The sequence below is a fragment of the Mytilus californianus genome, unplaced genomic scaffold, assembly GCF_021869535.1.
Source record: "Mytilus californianus isolate M0D057914Y unplaced genomic scaffold, xbMytCali1.0.p SCAF_7, whole genome shotgun sequence".
Lineage (NCBI taxonomy): Eukaryota > Metazoa > Mollusca > Bivalvia > Mytilida > Mytilidae > Mytilus > Mytilus californianus.
In genome coordinates this window covers 109303598-109318592 of record NW_026262723.1, presented here as the reverse complement: position 1 = coordinate 109318592, position 14995 = coordinate 109303598, and the positions used below count along the sequence as shown (strand labels likewise).

General features: G+C 32.1%; 1 protein-coding gene across 4 annotated transcripts in view; it reads left to right on the top strand.

Moving 5' to 3' along the window:
- The window catches only part of LOC127709896 (protocadherin Fat 4-like), a 51671-nt gene that overhangs the window by 14884 nt on the left and 21792 nt on the right, over positions 1-14995 (top strand). For 3 of the 4 annotated variants that reach the window (XM_052215579.1, XM_052215576.1, XM_052215578.1), the window contains 14 exons: positions 3300-3326; positions 4838-4950; positions 5361-5567; positions 5837-5992; positions 6353-6517; positions 6777-6850; positions 7312-7725; positions 8511-8580; positions 9528-9600; positions 10028-10212; positions 11656-11782; positions 12120-12262; positions 12620-12752; positions 13305-13502. In XM_052215579.1, coding sequence (XP_052071539.1) covers positions 3300-3326; positions 4838-4950; positions 5361-5567; positions 5837-5992; positions 6353-6517; positions 6777-6850; positions 7312-7725; positions 8511-8580; positions 9528-9600; positions 10028-10212; positions 11656-11782; positions 12120-12262; positions 12620-12752; positions 13305-13502 — 2085 coding nt within the window. The remainder of the gene's footprint in view (positions 1-3299; positions 3327-4837; positions 4951-5360; positions 5568-5836; positions 5993-6352; positions 6518-6776; positions 6851-7311; positions 7726-8510; positions 8581-9527; positions 9601-10027; positions 10213-11655; positions 11783-12119; positions 12263-12619; positions 12753-13304; positions 13503-14995) is intronic. The other variant, XM_052215580.1, reaches the window with a different exon arrangement.

Sequence of the window (14995 nt, the reverse complement as noted above, 5' to 3'; positions counted from 1 at the left end):
TTGTACAAAAGGTGTAATAACACAGGATACAAAAGGTGTAATTACACAGGATACAAAAGGTGTGATTGGATACAAAAGGTGTGATTACACATGATACAAAAGGTGTGATTACACAGGTTACAATAGGTGTGTTTACACAGGGTACAAGACGTTTGTTTTCACAGGGTACAAAAGGTGTGTTAACACAGGATACAAAAGCTGTGATTACATGGGTTACAATAGGGGTGTTTACACAGGGTACAATAGGTGTAATTACACATGGTACAATAGATGTGATTACACATGATACAATAGGTGGGATTACAAAGAGTAAGACAGATGTGAATAAGCAGCTTAAGAAAGGTGTGATTACACATGATACAAGAGGTGTGATGACATATGAAACATAAGGTGTAATTACACATGATACAAGAGGTGTGATTACACAAGGTATAAAAGGTGTGATTACACAGGATACAATAGGTGTGATTACACATCGTACAATAGGTGTGATTACATATGATACATAATGTGTGATTTCATATGATACATAAGGTGTGATTGCACATGGTACAATAGGTGTGATTACATACGATACATAAGGTGTGATTACACGTGGTACAATAGGTGTGATTACATGTGATACAAAAGTTGTGATTTCACTTGATATAAAAGGTGTGATTACTCATGACACATAAGGTGTGATTACACATGATACAAGAGGTGTGATTACACAAGGTATAAAAGGTGTGATTACACATGATACAAAAAATGTGTGATTGTACTGGATACAAAAGGTGTAAATACACATGTTCCAAAAGGTATGATAACACAGGTAGAAACAATGGTGATTATGTGATTATCATAGTCAAATTGTATAGAGAAAGTTATAAACATAACTAAACATAGGTGATTATTGTAGTCAAACTATGGTACATGATATTGTAGAATCAAAGACAATAATTTGGGATTATCATTCAATTTGATACATTTTTTAAAAAAATTATTAAAATCAATGCTGTGGATTGCATAGTTTTTTTTTGTTTTATGTTAAAACAAATTCATGTCTACTTACCTAGAAATTTTAAAGAAATTGATTACCATTAGTTTTGAAAGAACAAAAACTGACTGTATTTGTTTATATAATAAACAAAGATGAACTACACATAATTCAGTAATTAAGTACTAAACTAAATTTACTGTGGTAGTAATGTGATCAAATGATAGCATTAAATTTTCAGATATATGATTTAATAGGGATACTTCCAATACCAACATGTAAGTAAAGCATGTAACTGTGGATGGTTCATGAATTACAATAGGTTTCGTTCCAGGGGAAAATAAAGTAAAAAAAACAGGAGAAATTGTATACAAGTGATGTCTACATGTGTTGTAAAGCATGTACAGGAATTGTTACTATTTATAGTGTATCATGCATGGGAGATAATCCATTATATTAGAATGGAATTATTGATTAAAGGAAAGATATATATTTTCTGTCTTGTATTAGTATATTGTTACATATAACAAACTTGTGGGTTAAGCATGCATTGCATTCCATATTGTAGAAGATAGTTAGGACTTGTTTATAGAATAGTAATGATACAAGGAAGATTTTGGAAGGAGGCTTTTAGATGGCCTAATTAAGTCCACCACAGATACTGGCCTTCAAGTAGCTAAGGTTTCTAATTAGCGCTTTGATGGAAGCCTCCAGATTTTCAAAGGTCTAAAGAGAATAAGGGACAAACTCAATTAGGGTCTAGTCAGATAAAGTGTCGAGGTCTTCCGCTTGCCTAAGTACCAAAAAAAAAAAAAAAAGAGAGAAGCTGCAGTTTTAAGGCAGATGAAGGGCCTCGAAATGGTCCAATTTAGTAAAGGACATCAGGGACCTTTTAAATACTGTAGATATCTATAAAGGAGAGCTTAAGTGACATTGAATCAAGATAGGTATAGACAGTTATCTTGTGGATGGACTTCATGCAGTTTGGAGGGGCCCCAGATGGTAAATTTTCACAAGAATTGGAAAGTAGTGTGTCCTGCTTGCCTTGGGTGCAAAAGGATCTTTAAATGATAAGTTAAGGTGGTGTAAGAAAAAAAAATAGAATAGGATACAGCTAGGATAAAAAAAAAAATAATAATGAGGTGTTCAGGGTAGATTCAGATCAATGTTGGAGGAAGTCACTTATGTTATTTTGGTACAACCAGTCAGCTTGTGCCTTGATGATATTTTGAAGATCTCAAGATCAGCCTCCTTGTGGTACATCAAAGTTTATTATTATATGACTGTATATTATATTCTGTGATAGGTCAATGTCTCAAATAACTTTTTTTACAGGGTTGAAAAGAATACGAATATTTTTGCTGAGAGTTCAGAGTTTATTAATCATTATTTACTCTTTCAGATTGAAGGTGAAACATTTTCAATTTTATTAGAAAAATTGATATTTGACAGTTTTAGGTGAAATTTAACATATTCCTCTGTGATGAGACAACCTGATGAGTATTCACTGTTTATGATGAAACTTGAATCATATTCAAATACAATGTAATAAGCTTAAGGTTGTTATTAAGGTGACATGTCAGAAAAACTTCTCCACAATAAGCCAGATTGATGATTATTGACTGTTTAAGATGACATATGAAATTATTCTCCATAATGTGTCATATATATAAATCATGTTAATATTTTCTGTTTTAGGTGAATTGTGAAACCTTTGTTTGTAAAGCACATGTTCATTAGTTAAACAAACATATATTTTTAGGGTTGAGATCTCACAAAACATGGTTAACCCTGCCACATTTTTGCGCCTGTCCCAAGTCGGGAGCCTCTGGCCTTTGTTAGTCTTATTTAGTTTTTGTTAATTTTAGTTCATTTAAATGTCTTGGAGTTTAGTATGACGTCCATTTTCACTGAACTAGTACACATTTTTATTCAGGGGCCAGCTGAGGCCCACCTCCGGGTGCAGGATTTTCTCGCTGCTTTGAAGACCGATTGGTGGCCTTCGGCTGTTATCTGCTCTTTGGTCGGGTTGTTGTCTCTTTGACATATTCCCCATTTCCATTCTCAATTTTATTGACTGCTTTAAGGTGATATATATTTAACATGTCACAATTTTACCATACCTATGATTATTGGCTGATTTAAGGTGATATATATTATTATTATAACGGTGACCTATAGTTCTTAAAAGTCATTTGGTATCTGGTCGATAGTTGTTGCAATCATACGACATCTCCTTATTTTTATATGATTATTGGCTGCTTTTATATGATATTTTAAACATTTCACAAATTAATCAGACTTAATTGATTGATTTTAGGTGATATAATTAACCTATGTCATCATCGTGAGTTAAATTTTATATATGTTGGAGCGAGTGGTTTAAATGTTCAGCATGCAAATAGTTATTTTTTGTTCTTGTTATTTAACATATGTTAATAACTATTAGTCAGGAATTATTTCATTCACATTGTTTATTTCTTTGTAAATCCTGACCGATGAAAGTAAATAGATTGGATTTGTTTTGATTTTTTTTTTTTTTCATTTTCCAGAGACCTTTTAATGAAAATAAAAGAGAAAATGCAAGGAACTATTGTATCTTTTTCTACATATTCTCAATTTTTTTGATACAATGACAATGAATTGACAATACCAATGTTGTATGACGTCAAGAGGAGTGAAGTTATCAGATTTATATCACATGTGAAATTATTGGTTTTTGTTTTACTGGGAAATCACAATATTCAATTGCGATCAATGTAATAATTAAAAAAAAAAATTTAGTAGAGTTAAATAAATTCAGTACATTTTTCTCTTAAGTTATTTTATTAGATTTGGGTTATCAAAATGATTGTTAGAGAAAAGTAAAATATATATGGGTAATTTTTATTTTAAACATGTTTCTCTATTGTTCATGCTTATTGAGCTTTTGATGTTTTATAAATTTTGAATTTTTAGAAGTGTTTAATGTTGTAAGCAAGGGTTTCACTTTTTCAATCGGATGACATTTCTTTCTCTTTCCCTTGCTTTGTATAAATGTGTACAGGAGAGATTCGGGTATTGCTTCAGAAAACCAGTGAAGTTTCTAATGATATCAATTGAAATGAATAAAAGTTATGCCCCTTTTACAAAATTGAAAATTGTTTAATATTATTAGTTCTAATGCTTCATGCATTTAAATTGATGCATTTATTAATGATTTTTCAAATTAATTGCATGCCTTGTTCATTTGCTATTTATGACAAGTGATAAGCTTGTAATTAACAGCTTGAATTTTGTCTTGTTCATAACATAGAACTTTGTTTAGAATTTAGTTAAAAGATGTCTTGTCAAGAATAGTTGTAGTAGAATGTTAAGATTAAACTGAATGATTTACTTGGCTATTAAGTGAAAAATTTCATTAGAATCATCTGACTTTTTTTTGTTTAATTTCAAACCCATATTTTAGTCAAATGTTGATGCAGTATATTTTCCAAAGATTTATTTAATAGAGAGCAAGTGAAAACTTATGCTTATGTAAAACATTTATGGTATTTGAAAAAATATGTTGTTGTATAACCATAAATGAGACAGGAGCCCAACAACACGAGTTAACTGAAACCCACATTTTACCCATACAGATAAATGGTTCAGTTTTGGCAGTACATAAGATGTCAAACATTTAATTTAATTTTGATTTGATGATTTTTTTATTGTAAAATATGTGTGTTAAGTTTCATATGTCTTCAATTGATATTGAAATGTCTTCAATTGATATTGAAATGTCTTCTCTTCTGTTACATGAACTGGTGTAGAAATTATTACCTTGGACTTAAAATTTGGATTGGATTGAAAATGATATATGAATATTAATTACAGTTATTGACCAGCTGGTGAGATTAGATCCTGTTTCAGGAAATATCACAACCAATGTAACCTTTGACAGAGAGAGTCAAGACCTCATAATTGGATATATAGATCTTGGAATTAGGGTAAGTAAGCATGACATCAAAACCAACGTGACCTAGAGAGAGTCCAGAACTCAAAATAGGTTATATAGATCTTGGGTTTATGGTTAGTCAGTCTGAGATATTTATATAATGTTTAGGTATTTGAACGGCAGTTAGCTATACACATTGCTTGAACCTAACTGTGAAATTATGAGAAACAATATAATACAATGGAATTACATAAAAAACTAGCATGAGCTTTGTTCAGGATTACCAGTTGCAGCATATGAGTTTGAACCCAGGCTATTTGCCATTACTTTAAGTCAGCAATCTTTTAACTGCACTAAATAAAATTTCAAAGACAGTTGCTGTATTATCAGTACTGTAATTATTCATCTTTGAATATCACAAAGAAAGAATAAAATATTGTTACTTCTGATATTATTTTTCAGGCAAGGGAGGTAATAAATGCAACCGCAAACATTTTGGGCAGTGATCCTTCCACGACGGCCTACACAACCATTAGAATTAATGTTATTGATGCAAATGACAACAGTCCAAAATTTGCTATCACACAGTTTAATGTCAGTATTGCTGAAGATATACCAAACCAGTCACCTCTACCTAGTGTGATATTGACAGTTTCTGATCCAGATTTGGTGAGTTATTTCCCTTTCCTGCTGTCATGATTATATATATTCACAACTTCAGGGTTTGAATGTGACAGTGTCTGAATCTAGATTTTATCATTTGCTGTTGATTTTATACCCATACAACAACTACTACAAGGTTTTATAGGACCATTCTGGAACAAATTATTGAATTAGTCTGTGTTAATTTTGAGTTCATAAATCTATATAAACATAAAAAAAATGGAAAATCATAACTGGTATGTTTTCATCCATTAAGTATGATACTTTTTTTTCAGGCTAACAATGCTTATTTTGAATTTGAATTATCAAATTACAATGCAGAATTTGAAGTGTCACCATCTAATGGACAGGGACAGACAACTGCAAGCATACTTATAAAGGATACTAACTTGATTAATTATGAAACTGGACCAACTCAGTATATCTTCAATGTAAGTTAAGATTGTAAGAAAAGGGTAACTTATGTTATTTAAGTTGTAATGGAGTGTCTAAGAAATATTGTACCAGTACAACAAAGATTTACAAAGCAGAAACTTGCAGTCCACCATCAGTGGTATCAGCCCATTGCTAGAAAATGGAAATAACACTTCATAAATTCAGTGCGTCCAAAGATTTTTTCAGGATTTACCTTTATCAGGAACTGTCTAACCCCAAAAATTGAAAACTAAGGATAAACTGCTTGTAAAATAAAGAAAACCAAACTAAAAGTATGGCTGTTGTTGATTTTGTTCCATTTCCTATATTTTTACTTATTTGTATACATTCAATATGGCATCAATATATAATTATAGGTCATAGCTAGAGAAACCAGGACAGCAGAAAGACGAACTGGTGTGGCCAAAGTCATAGTAAATGTTATAGACGTTAATGACAACCTTCCAACGTTTAATCCACCGAACTATGACGAACGAATCGTAGAGACTGCTCCTGGTGGAACGATTGTTGTCACAGTTACAGTATGTATTGATAGTCTTTATATTTGAGAAGTTTGAGGTGTTTGTTTTCCACTTTTGACATGAAATGTCAGGAGTATATGGACTTGATAACTGTCTATTTACTAAGGATTCTTTTGCCCATCAATTAGAATACATTATAAGATTCTATAAATCTGTTTATTGATGTAATTATGAAACAGTCTTGTAATGTGATGAGGATATTTGATTTTCATTTTGAATTCATATTTTTATAAAGCCTTATTGTTGTTTTATTTATTAGGCAACAGATCCAGACTCTGGTATCCTTGGTAACAGTGGCATTAGATTTGGTCTCCTTGGAGATGGAAGTCCTCTGTAAGTGTTTTTTGTGCTATCTTAAACTTGATTTAAAATGTTGATTAAAAAACTTTTGTCCCACAACCCATGAAACATAACAAGTTGTCCATGGTAACAAAATGGTTTTTTGAAGGAAAAAGGAACATACTAAGAATGTATGAATTAATTATATTGTATCTTTGTTCAAAAATTTTACTTGTTTATTAAGAAATACGTGAAAATATTATATTTTTTTGGTTATCTGTATGATCTTTAATCTGGTAGTAGTATGTGAGTAGTTATAATGATACAGTATAGATGATATATGAGAGGAGGGGAGGATAATTTAATCTTCTAGTTTATACCACATTACATGTAATTAAAACTGCCTAATTTATTTTCCAATTTTAAAGATTAATTTAAGAAGAGAAATACATTTGATTGTCATGAGATTTCATTTATTGGATAAATTGATTTGAATAATAATGTTATTGTTTCAGATTTAAGATAGATGAGGTCAGTGGACAGGTGACCATTGCAAACTGTCCTACACCAGGCTCTGGTTTCTGTATAGATTATGAACAGAAAAGCCGTTATGATTTAACAGTTACAGCTAGGGATTCTGGTGGATCTGGTCAAACAGTGACCTCTAACCTTGTCATTCATATAGATGATGTCAATGACAACAGTCCAAAGTTTGCTACCAAGAACTATATTAGTTACATTGAGGAATTACGTACTGTTCCAAACCCACAAGTGGTCGTGGTGGCTACTGATCCTGATAATGTTGGTGGTCCTATATCCTACAGTCTGATACAAGAAAGTACTTTAAAATGGCAGATAAATTCGTCAACAGGAAATATTACCGCAAAACAACCAATATTGTACGATGATGCTCCTGGTGTAAATGGGTCGTAAGTATAGTTTTGGGATAATTGAGACATATGATCTTTCTCAATCAACGCCGACTTCATCAAAATAGTCACTAAAAAAAAAGATCTATTCAAATGGACATTTCAGAAGATTCTCCGACATGCGTACCAGTAATATTACTAATAACAAAATGTAAAAATTTTATTGACTTATAGAAAGGGTGGAAGATAGGCTGGAGACAATAATTTTCTTTCTCTTTGGTCTTCCAATTGTTTTCTTTATTTTCGGTGCAGACTAAAAGTTATCAAATAAAAATGATTGACAGAGAACGTATGAAAATTATCCAATAAAATAACAACCTATAAAAAAAAAAATTCATTGTCATATAATAACATGTACTTGCTCACAAAAATATAACAAATATTTTCATACACTTAATCGCATGTTAAAGTGATATTCATAGTCATTTATATTAAATATAACACTGATGAACATTTTGTATATGAACATTGTAAGATATTTTTAGAAATTTGAATCTGGTATAATTGAAAAAAGATATAAATAGAATCTAACCTAATCTGGTGTCCTCATTTATATCTTAATAACAAAGAGGCCAGTGAGTACTAGCGCTTAATGTTAGACTAAAGTTTATACATTTTGGTGTAAAACATCAAGTCTGTTAATTATTGAAGACAAATTTGTATCACATGGCGAAAGAAGGTGTGTGCAAAAATTGTGTCAACTTGTACACTTGTAGAAAAAGTGCTCAACAAAAAGACACAACATGATATATACATTAGACAAACTGAGAATCTTTATTTTGAAGGTTTATCATGACTGTGCAGGCATCAGATGGAACGTATGTTGACACAGGAACTGTTACCATCTATGTTATTGTAAGTTATTGACTTCTACCATAGAAAGTTTACTCATGTTTCAGTTCCAGTATCCGGAGATATGCAATATCTCCTAAAGGAACTGAAGCTGGAGGATTCCATCAAATGGACAGAAATATAGAAGTTCCTGTGCATTTTGAATCATATTAAAAATGTCCTAACTTATAACAGAATTAATATTGAAACTATTTACCTGCAAATTTTTTATACCTTTTAATACATAAATGTTATTAACTTCAAAAACAATAATTTTTAAATGATATTTGAAATCAATGTAAAAAAAGCTACTTCATAAAATTGATTACCTTCTAGGCTTTGAAAAAAAGTTTTTTAGAAGTCAATAAAAATGTGACCATTTTTTGTATGTAAACAATTAAGGTACCCAGTTACAGCAAGAGATTGTAAATATATTAGCTGTGTTGGATATAAATAGACCTTATTCAAATGAATATCAATACATCTGTTAACTTGTTTCTGGTTGAAAAAATCTCTATGCCAAGTCTGTAACTGTTTGAAAATTGAGTTGATATATGAACCCTACAAGCCAGACCAAAATTCATCTTGTATTTCGTATTTGAATATTCCAAAATCGATCAAATTCTTATATATGTACATGTATAAGTGCACTTGCATAAGGTTGATTTCTATCCAACGCAGCTCATATGAAATTATGAATAAGTAGCTGATCAAAATGGTATCTAAACAAAAATATAATTTGTCAATCAATGAGAATTATTTTTGGTTGATTTAACATTTTGTTATTTTAAACAATGTTATTAAGTTATAATGTTTTTATGCAATAAAATCTTTGGCGAAATTTGGGAACCATAATATTACAAAAATGTGTATTTTTTCTGAAAACATAGAAGTAACAGACCTCTATTGTGCAATTTCAAATAGATGTGAAAGTCTTTTTTTTCCTGTATACATTTTTTTCATATTTACAGGATTTGAACAACAATGGACCCAAGTTTGATATTAGTGATTATTATGGAAAGATTAATGAGAAAACTCTTGGAAGTAAGTCTACAACATTAATTTACAGCACTCCTCTTCTCTTTACCCTCCTTGATCTGACGGTGTATATATGGTGTCTGAATCTATACAGATCAGCGTCTGACTTACTCTGTTCCAAATGCCAAAAAAAGTAGAAACCACTGAATCCAGTTGGTTACTAGTATAATAAATACATGTTTGGGAAAATAACCACAGTTTGATGCCTTTTTTCATATTAATAAAACCACAAACAACAGTACTGTATTCAAACAATATACACAAATTAATTAATTAACAATCTGTAGTATTCCGAAACTTAGATTAGTACATCTATGTATGAATAAATTAATAAGATTGTACAAGAAAATTGAAATTAAGATAACCTTCTGATGTTTGATTAATTAGTTTAAGTGTTCTATATGAATTCTAAATGATGAAATGTACATTTCAGATCACTACATACTGACAGTGAGAGCCCAAGATAAAGACTCTCCTACCAGTGACGCTGGTAAGATAGACTACAGTATCAATACAGGTGCTTCTGGCAAGTTTGTCATAAATACAGCGTCTGGAGATATATCAACCTCACCTGATGCTACCTTTGATTTTGATGTCAAGAAGGAGTATGTTATGCAGGTATGATATACTCACTCTCGAGGAGTGGGGGCTATATTACATTCACCTTGTCCAACCTTCTATCTGTCCATTCATCAAACAAATTTCTCCTCCACACTTTTTTAAGGTATTACTAAACAAAACCACTTCATAGTCACTCACTAACTTCCTGTTTTCAAAACTTTTAATTTTTCAATATGTTGAATGAACTAAAAGATTTGTTACACATTTCTTCAGTACTACTACACAGTATTATTTTATATTTGGTCAACAGCCTTACAGTGATTAGTAGTAATATATGTGCACTTTTTGTATTTGTCAAAAACTAACTACTTCAGCCTCACTGTTTGTTTTAACTATGAATGGGGGAATGCATATCACAACAACGCATGCACTGTTGTATCTTTTGGAAATAGTTGTCAAATCATTTCAAAAATTGAGTAGACAGAACCTGCTTTTCCAGTGCTTTTGTGTTTTGATTAAAATTAAGGTATGATATTGCAAAGATGATGAAGATTTCTTAAGTATTTTATATTTCAACAATCTTAAAGTTTTTTGCTATGATTATTATTTTTGGAATGATTTGTAAATTTCATGATTTTGTGAACTTGAAAAATTACTTGTACATCTTGCTTATTATTTTTGTCTCAACCAAGGCGAATGTTACATAAAGCCAGAATTAGGGATGCTAACATGGTTGCTATGCAGCGCAATGTAGTTTTGAAAAGCTTTATATTTCAGAAGGTAGAAGACCTGGATACTTCATATCTTGTAAACAGAGGCTATATTCTGAAGTTTCCATCTGGCATAAAATGAAAAAGAAATGATATGGGGTATCCATCCATGACACAAAATCAGTACATGCACAGCAAAAAAACACCATTGTCATAATGGGAAATCTTTTCAAAATCACAGTGAGGCCTTTAACATGGTATTAAAAATCTCACCTCAATGCAAGTTTAAGACCGCCCCTTGCACAGGTTTAAGTGGAATTCTTTGCAAACTGACAATTATGCCACGTACATAGTCCTTGACCTCATTTCCATGGTTCAGCAGGGGCCGAGTGGTCTAAGTAGTCGAACTACTGTATCACTAGCCAGTCAACACTGAGGTTGTGAGTTCGAATCCCCCACAGGGCAGGTGCACTTGACTCCAATCTTAATTGACTAGGATTGTCAGTTTTCCTACCGAAGGTCGGTGGTTCTCTCCGGGCACTCCGGCTTCCTCCACCAATAAAAACTGACCGTAATGAAATAACACAATAGTTTTGAAAGTGGCGTTAAACACCAATCAATCAATCAATCAATCAATCATGGTTCAGCAACTGTTTAATTTCATTGATCAGGAGAACTTAAATGAGGACATTTGAGGGGGAGTGGTACTTGCAAAAATATCCCATATTTATTATGTGGGGCATTGGGTATGTGAGCTTGCTCACTTAATGTTCTATCATTTATTTTGTAGGTGTTAGCTAGAGATAGAGGTCGTCCACAACAAACAGGGACCAGTACTGTTACTATAGAGATCACTGATGAGAACAATAAAGACCCATTCTTTGTACCATCCACAATGAGAGCTGAGGTATATGAAAGTAAGTATCTTCTTCTCTTACAAATAAATTGTGACAAAACAACAACAAAAAAGTACTGAAAGACAATTTTGTAAAAAAAAATAATTTACACTATCTTCTGTACTTCTTAAATGCATCCCTACCACTGTCTATCATGGAAAATAGAAATACAAATATTTAGTACTTTTTAAATTTCCATTGGATGAGATGATAGTGGGTTAAGGGTTGTTAGATTAAAATTAAGATATTTTAGGTATTTGCCATTAGATTTATTCAGCACAGACTTGAAACACAAATGACAATAGTATTTAGTATTTTGACTTACAAATATAACCAATTGAGTCTTGTTTTATTTTAGATGTTGCCATTGGTTACTCGTTGTTTAAAGTGTCTGCACAAGATCCAGATGATAACAGTATTTTACGTTTTGCCTTTACGGAACCAAAATCAGCCATTAACCCAGATGGTGTTCAAGTTAATAAAAACATTTATGATTACAGTGTAAGTTTTTACCAATATAGTGTAGAATTTTCTAACTTTATATTTATATATATATTAAAAGAAAATATGGGGCATTAACAGAGCAAATTATTGATAGCCTGACATTTTTTCAACCTCAAATATTTTTTTATGAGTCATGCTAAAGTGGTGATCAAATATTGTTTTTACAGGTTTGAATAAAATATGACTGTTTTGGAAGCCATGGGTATAAGTCAGTGAAACACAAACCCAACAACTCTTTTCATATCTAGAATGGCAATACTGTCTACAAACATCTTAGTAAGTAATAGAAAAGACACTATTGGTCCACATTAAACATTATATAAAGATGTCTAATACCTAATGATTTTATTATAGGACTTGTTTGCTGTTGATCCTGTAGCAGGGCATGTCCTAACCAATGCTAAACTAGACCGGGATAAAGCCTCTGTTGTGACCTTGACCATGACTGTAACTGATACCAATGCCAGCCCACAGCAGACTGGAACAGGTATGTAACTAGTTCCCTGTCTATAGAGCTACACTAGACAGGGATAAAGCCTCTGTTGTGACCTTGACCATGACTGTAACTGATACCAATGCCAGCCCACAGCAGACTGGAACAGGTATGTAACTAGTTCCCTGTCTACAAAGATAAAAAAAAATATGGATAAAGCCTCAGTTATAACCATCCTTTTCAGCACCACCCCACATCACAGTGGAACGGGTAATTAACAAATTGACTGTAAAGTTGGACGAGCTGAAGGTTATGGTTTACCAATATCTGTGATTGTTACTGATAACATTGTAGGCAATCTTAAAGCAAAAAAGAAAAGATAACTACAGTTCTTTTACTGTTCAGAGCTGAAAAAACAGAAGAGAAATTAGTCCCTGTTGATGATGATGGTCATTGATATAAGTGGCAATTACAGTAAACAGGGATCTATGAGTAATAGGTTTATAAATGATATAATGATTAAGAGAGTTGATAAATTATTAAAAAATTTATAGAAAATTTAAAATATTATCAATCGATATACTAGGAAGATGCTAATATTTATAGGTACTTTGATTATAAACATCTTGGAGTATAACGATCAGGCACCAGAGTTCCTACCTCACGGTAACATAACCATTGATGAAGAGCGACCAATTGGGACATTTGTCATGGCTTTACTTGCTAGGGATCAAGACGATGCCATAGCGGAATATTCACTGCCTTATAACCCATCTAACTTCTTTGCTATAGGATTCCAAACAGGTAATTATTTACAACAGTAAACATCAATTTGAACTTTGGTGGATAGTTTTCTCAATCATACCACATCTCCTTATTTTTATATTAAGCCATAAAAAAAAGAAACATCAAGATAGCCTTTATGAGCTTCACAGCAGAAATCAGTTCTTTTGCATTTATTACTGTACCTGGGGTACTAAATTTTGTGGATTTTGTTGGTAGGCTAACCACAAATTTAAAAGTGCAATAAAATACAAATTTCCTATTAGCTTGTATCTTAAAAATTGCCAGTACCTCGAAATCAAGTATCCAAGAGTACAATGAATTATCATATCACAAATAGAAAACAAAATAGTGAAAACCAAAAATCTGAATGTATCTACTATATTTTCCATCTATGAACAAATATCAGGCATATAGAATTATTTATTATACCCTAGCCCTGAATAAAGAGAGTATTTATACTTTTTTACTCCTGTCTGTCTGTCCTACCCATGAAACTTTCTTCTCTTTTTCCCAAATCATAGCTTCCTGAAATTTGATAGCAAGCTTCCTGTCAAGGTATTATACTGTATAATGTGTTCTGACAATCATCATTTGACTTCCTATTTACTGAATAAGTAAAATGTTCTTACAAGTAATGGCCAGATATAAAATTGTCGTCACATTATTCTCAGAAATCTATAAATCAGAGCTTCCTGAAATTAGGTAGCAACTTAATGTGAGCATGCTTTACTGTGTGATGTGTTTCACATCTTTCCCTTACCATTTTCCTGTTTATCAAAAAATTATAGCAGGGTCTCATTAGTGAAAAGTGTTAAACTTGTAAAGGTCAGTGGCCTAAAATTATAATAAATACATTAACTTATAGCATGAATTAAAAGTTCGGAAATACATACTGAATGCACATGTGAGAAATTAAGTATGAGGTTTCAGAAGCAGTATTTATACAGTTTTAGAAGAACTGACAGTAGTTTACTGATATTTCCAAACCTGTAATTCATTTGGAATACTTAGGATTCATTATTATTCGTGGAATACCAATTTTCGTGGATTTTGTCGGTTTAGATGAACCACGAATTTAAATGTTCAATGAATTATGAATTTTCTATAGGCTTGTATGCAAACTGTGGCAAAACCACGAAATCAAATATCCATGAAAATGTATGTATTCCTTAATCCACGAAAATTGGTACCCACGAAAATAAATGAATCATAGTATACAAAAAACTTGGGGGGGCCTCAGTGGCCGAGTGGTCTAAGTAGTTACACTGTAATCACTAGCCAGTCAACACTGAGGTTGTGAGTTCGAACCCCACTCGTGCGGGTGCACTCGACTCCAATCTTAATTGACTAGGATTGTCAGTTTTCCTATCGAAGGTCGGTGGTTTTCTCCGGGCGCTCCGGCTTCCTCCACCAATAAAAACTGGCCGCCACGATATAGCCCAAAAGCGGTGCTTAAAAGTGGCTTTAAAACACCAAAAATCAAATCAAATAAAAAAACTTGGGGGAATCCA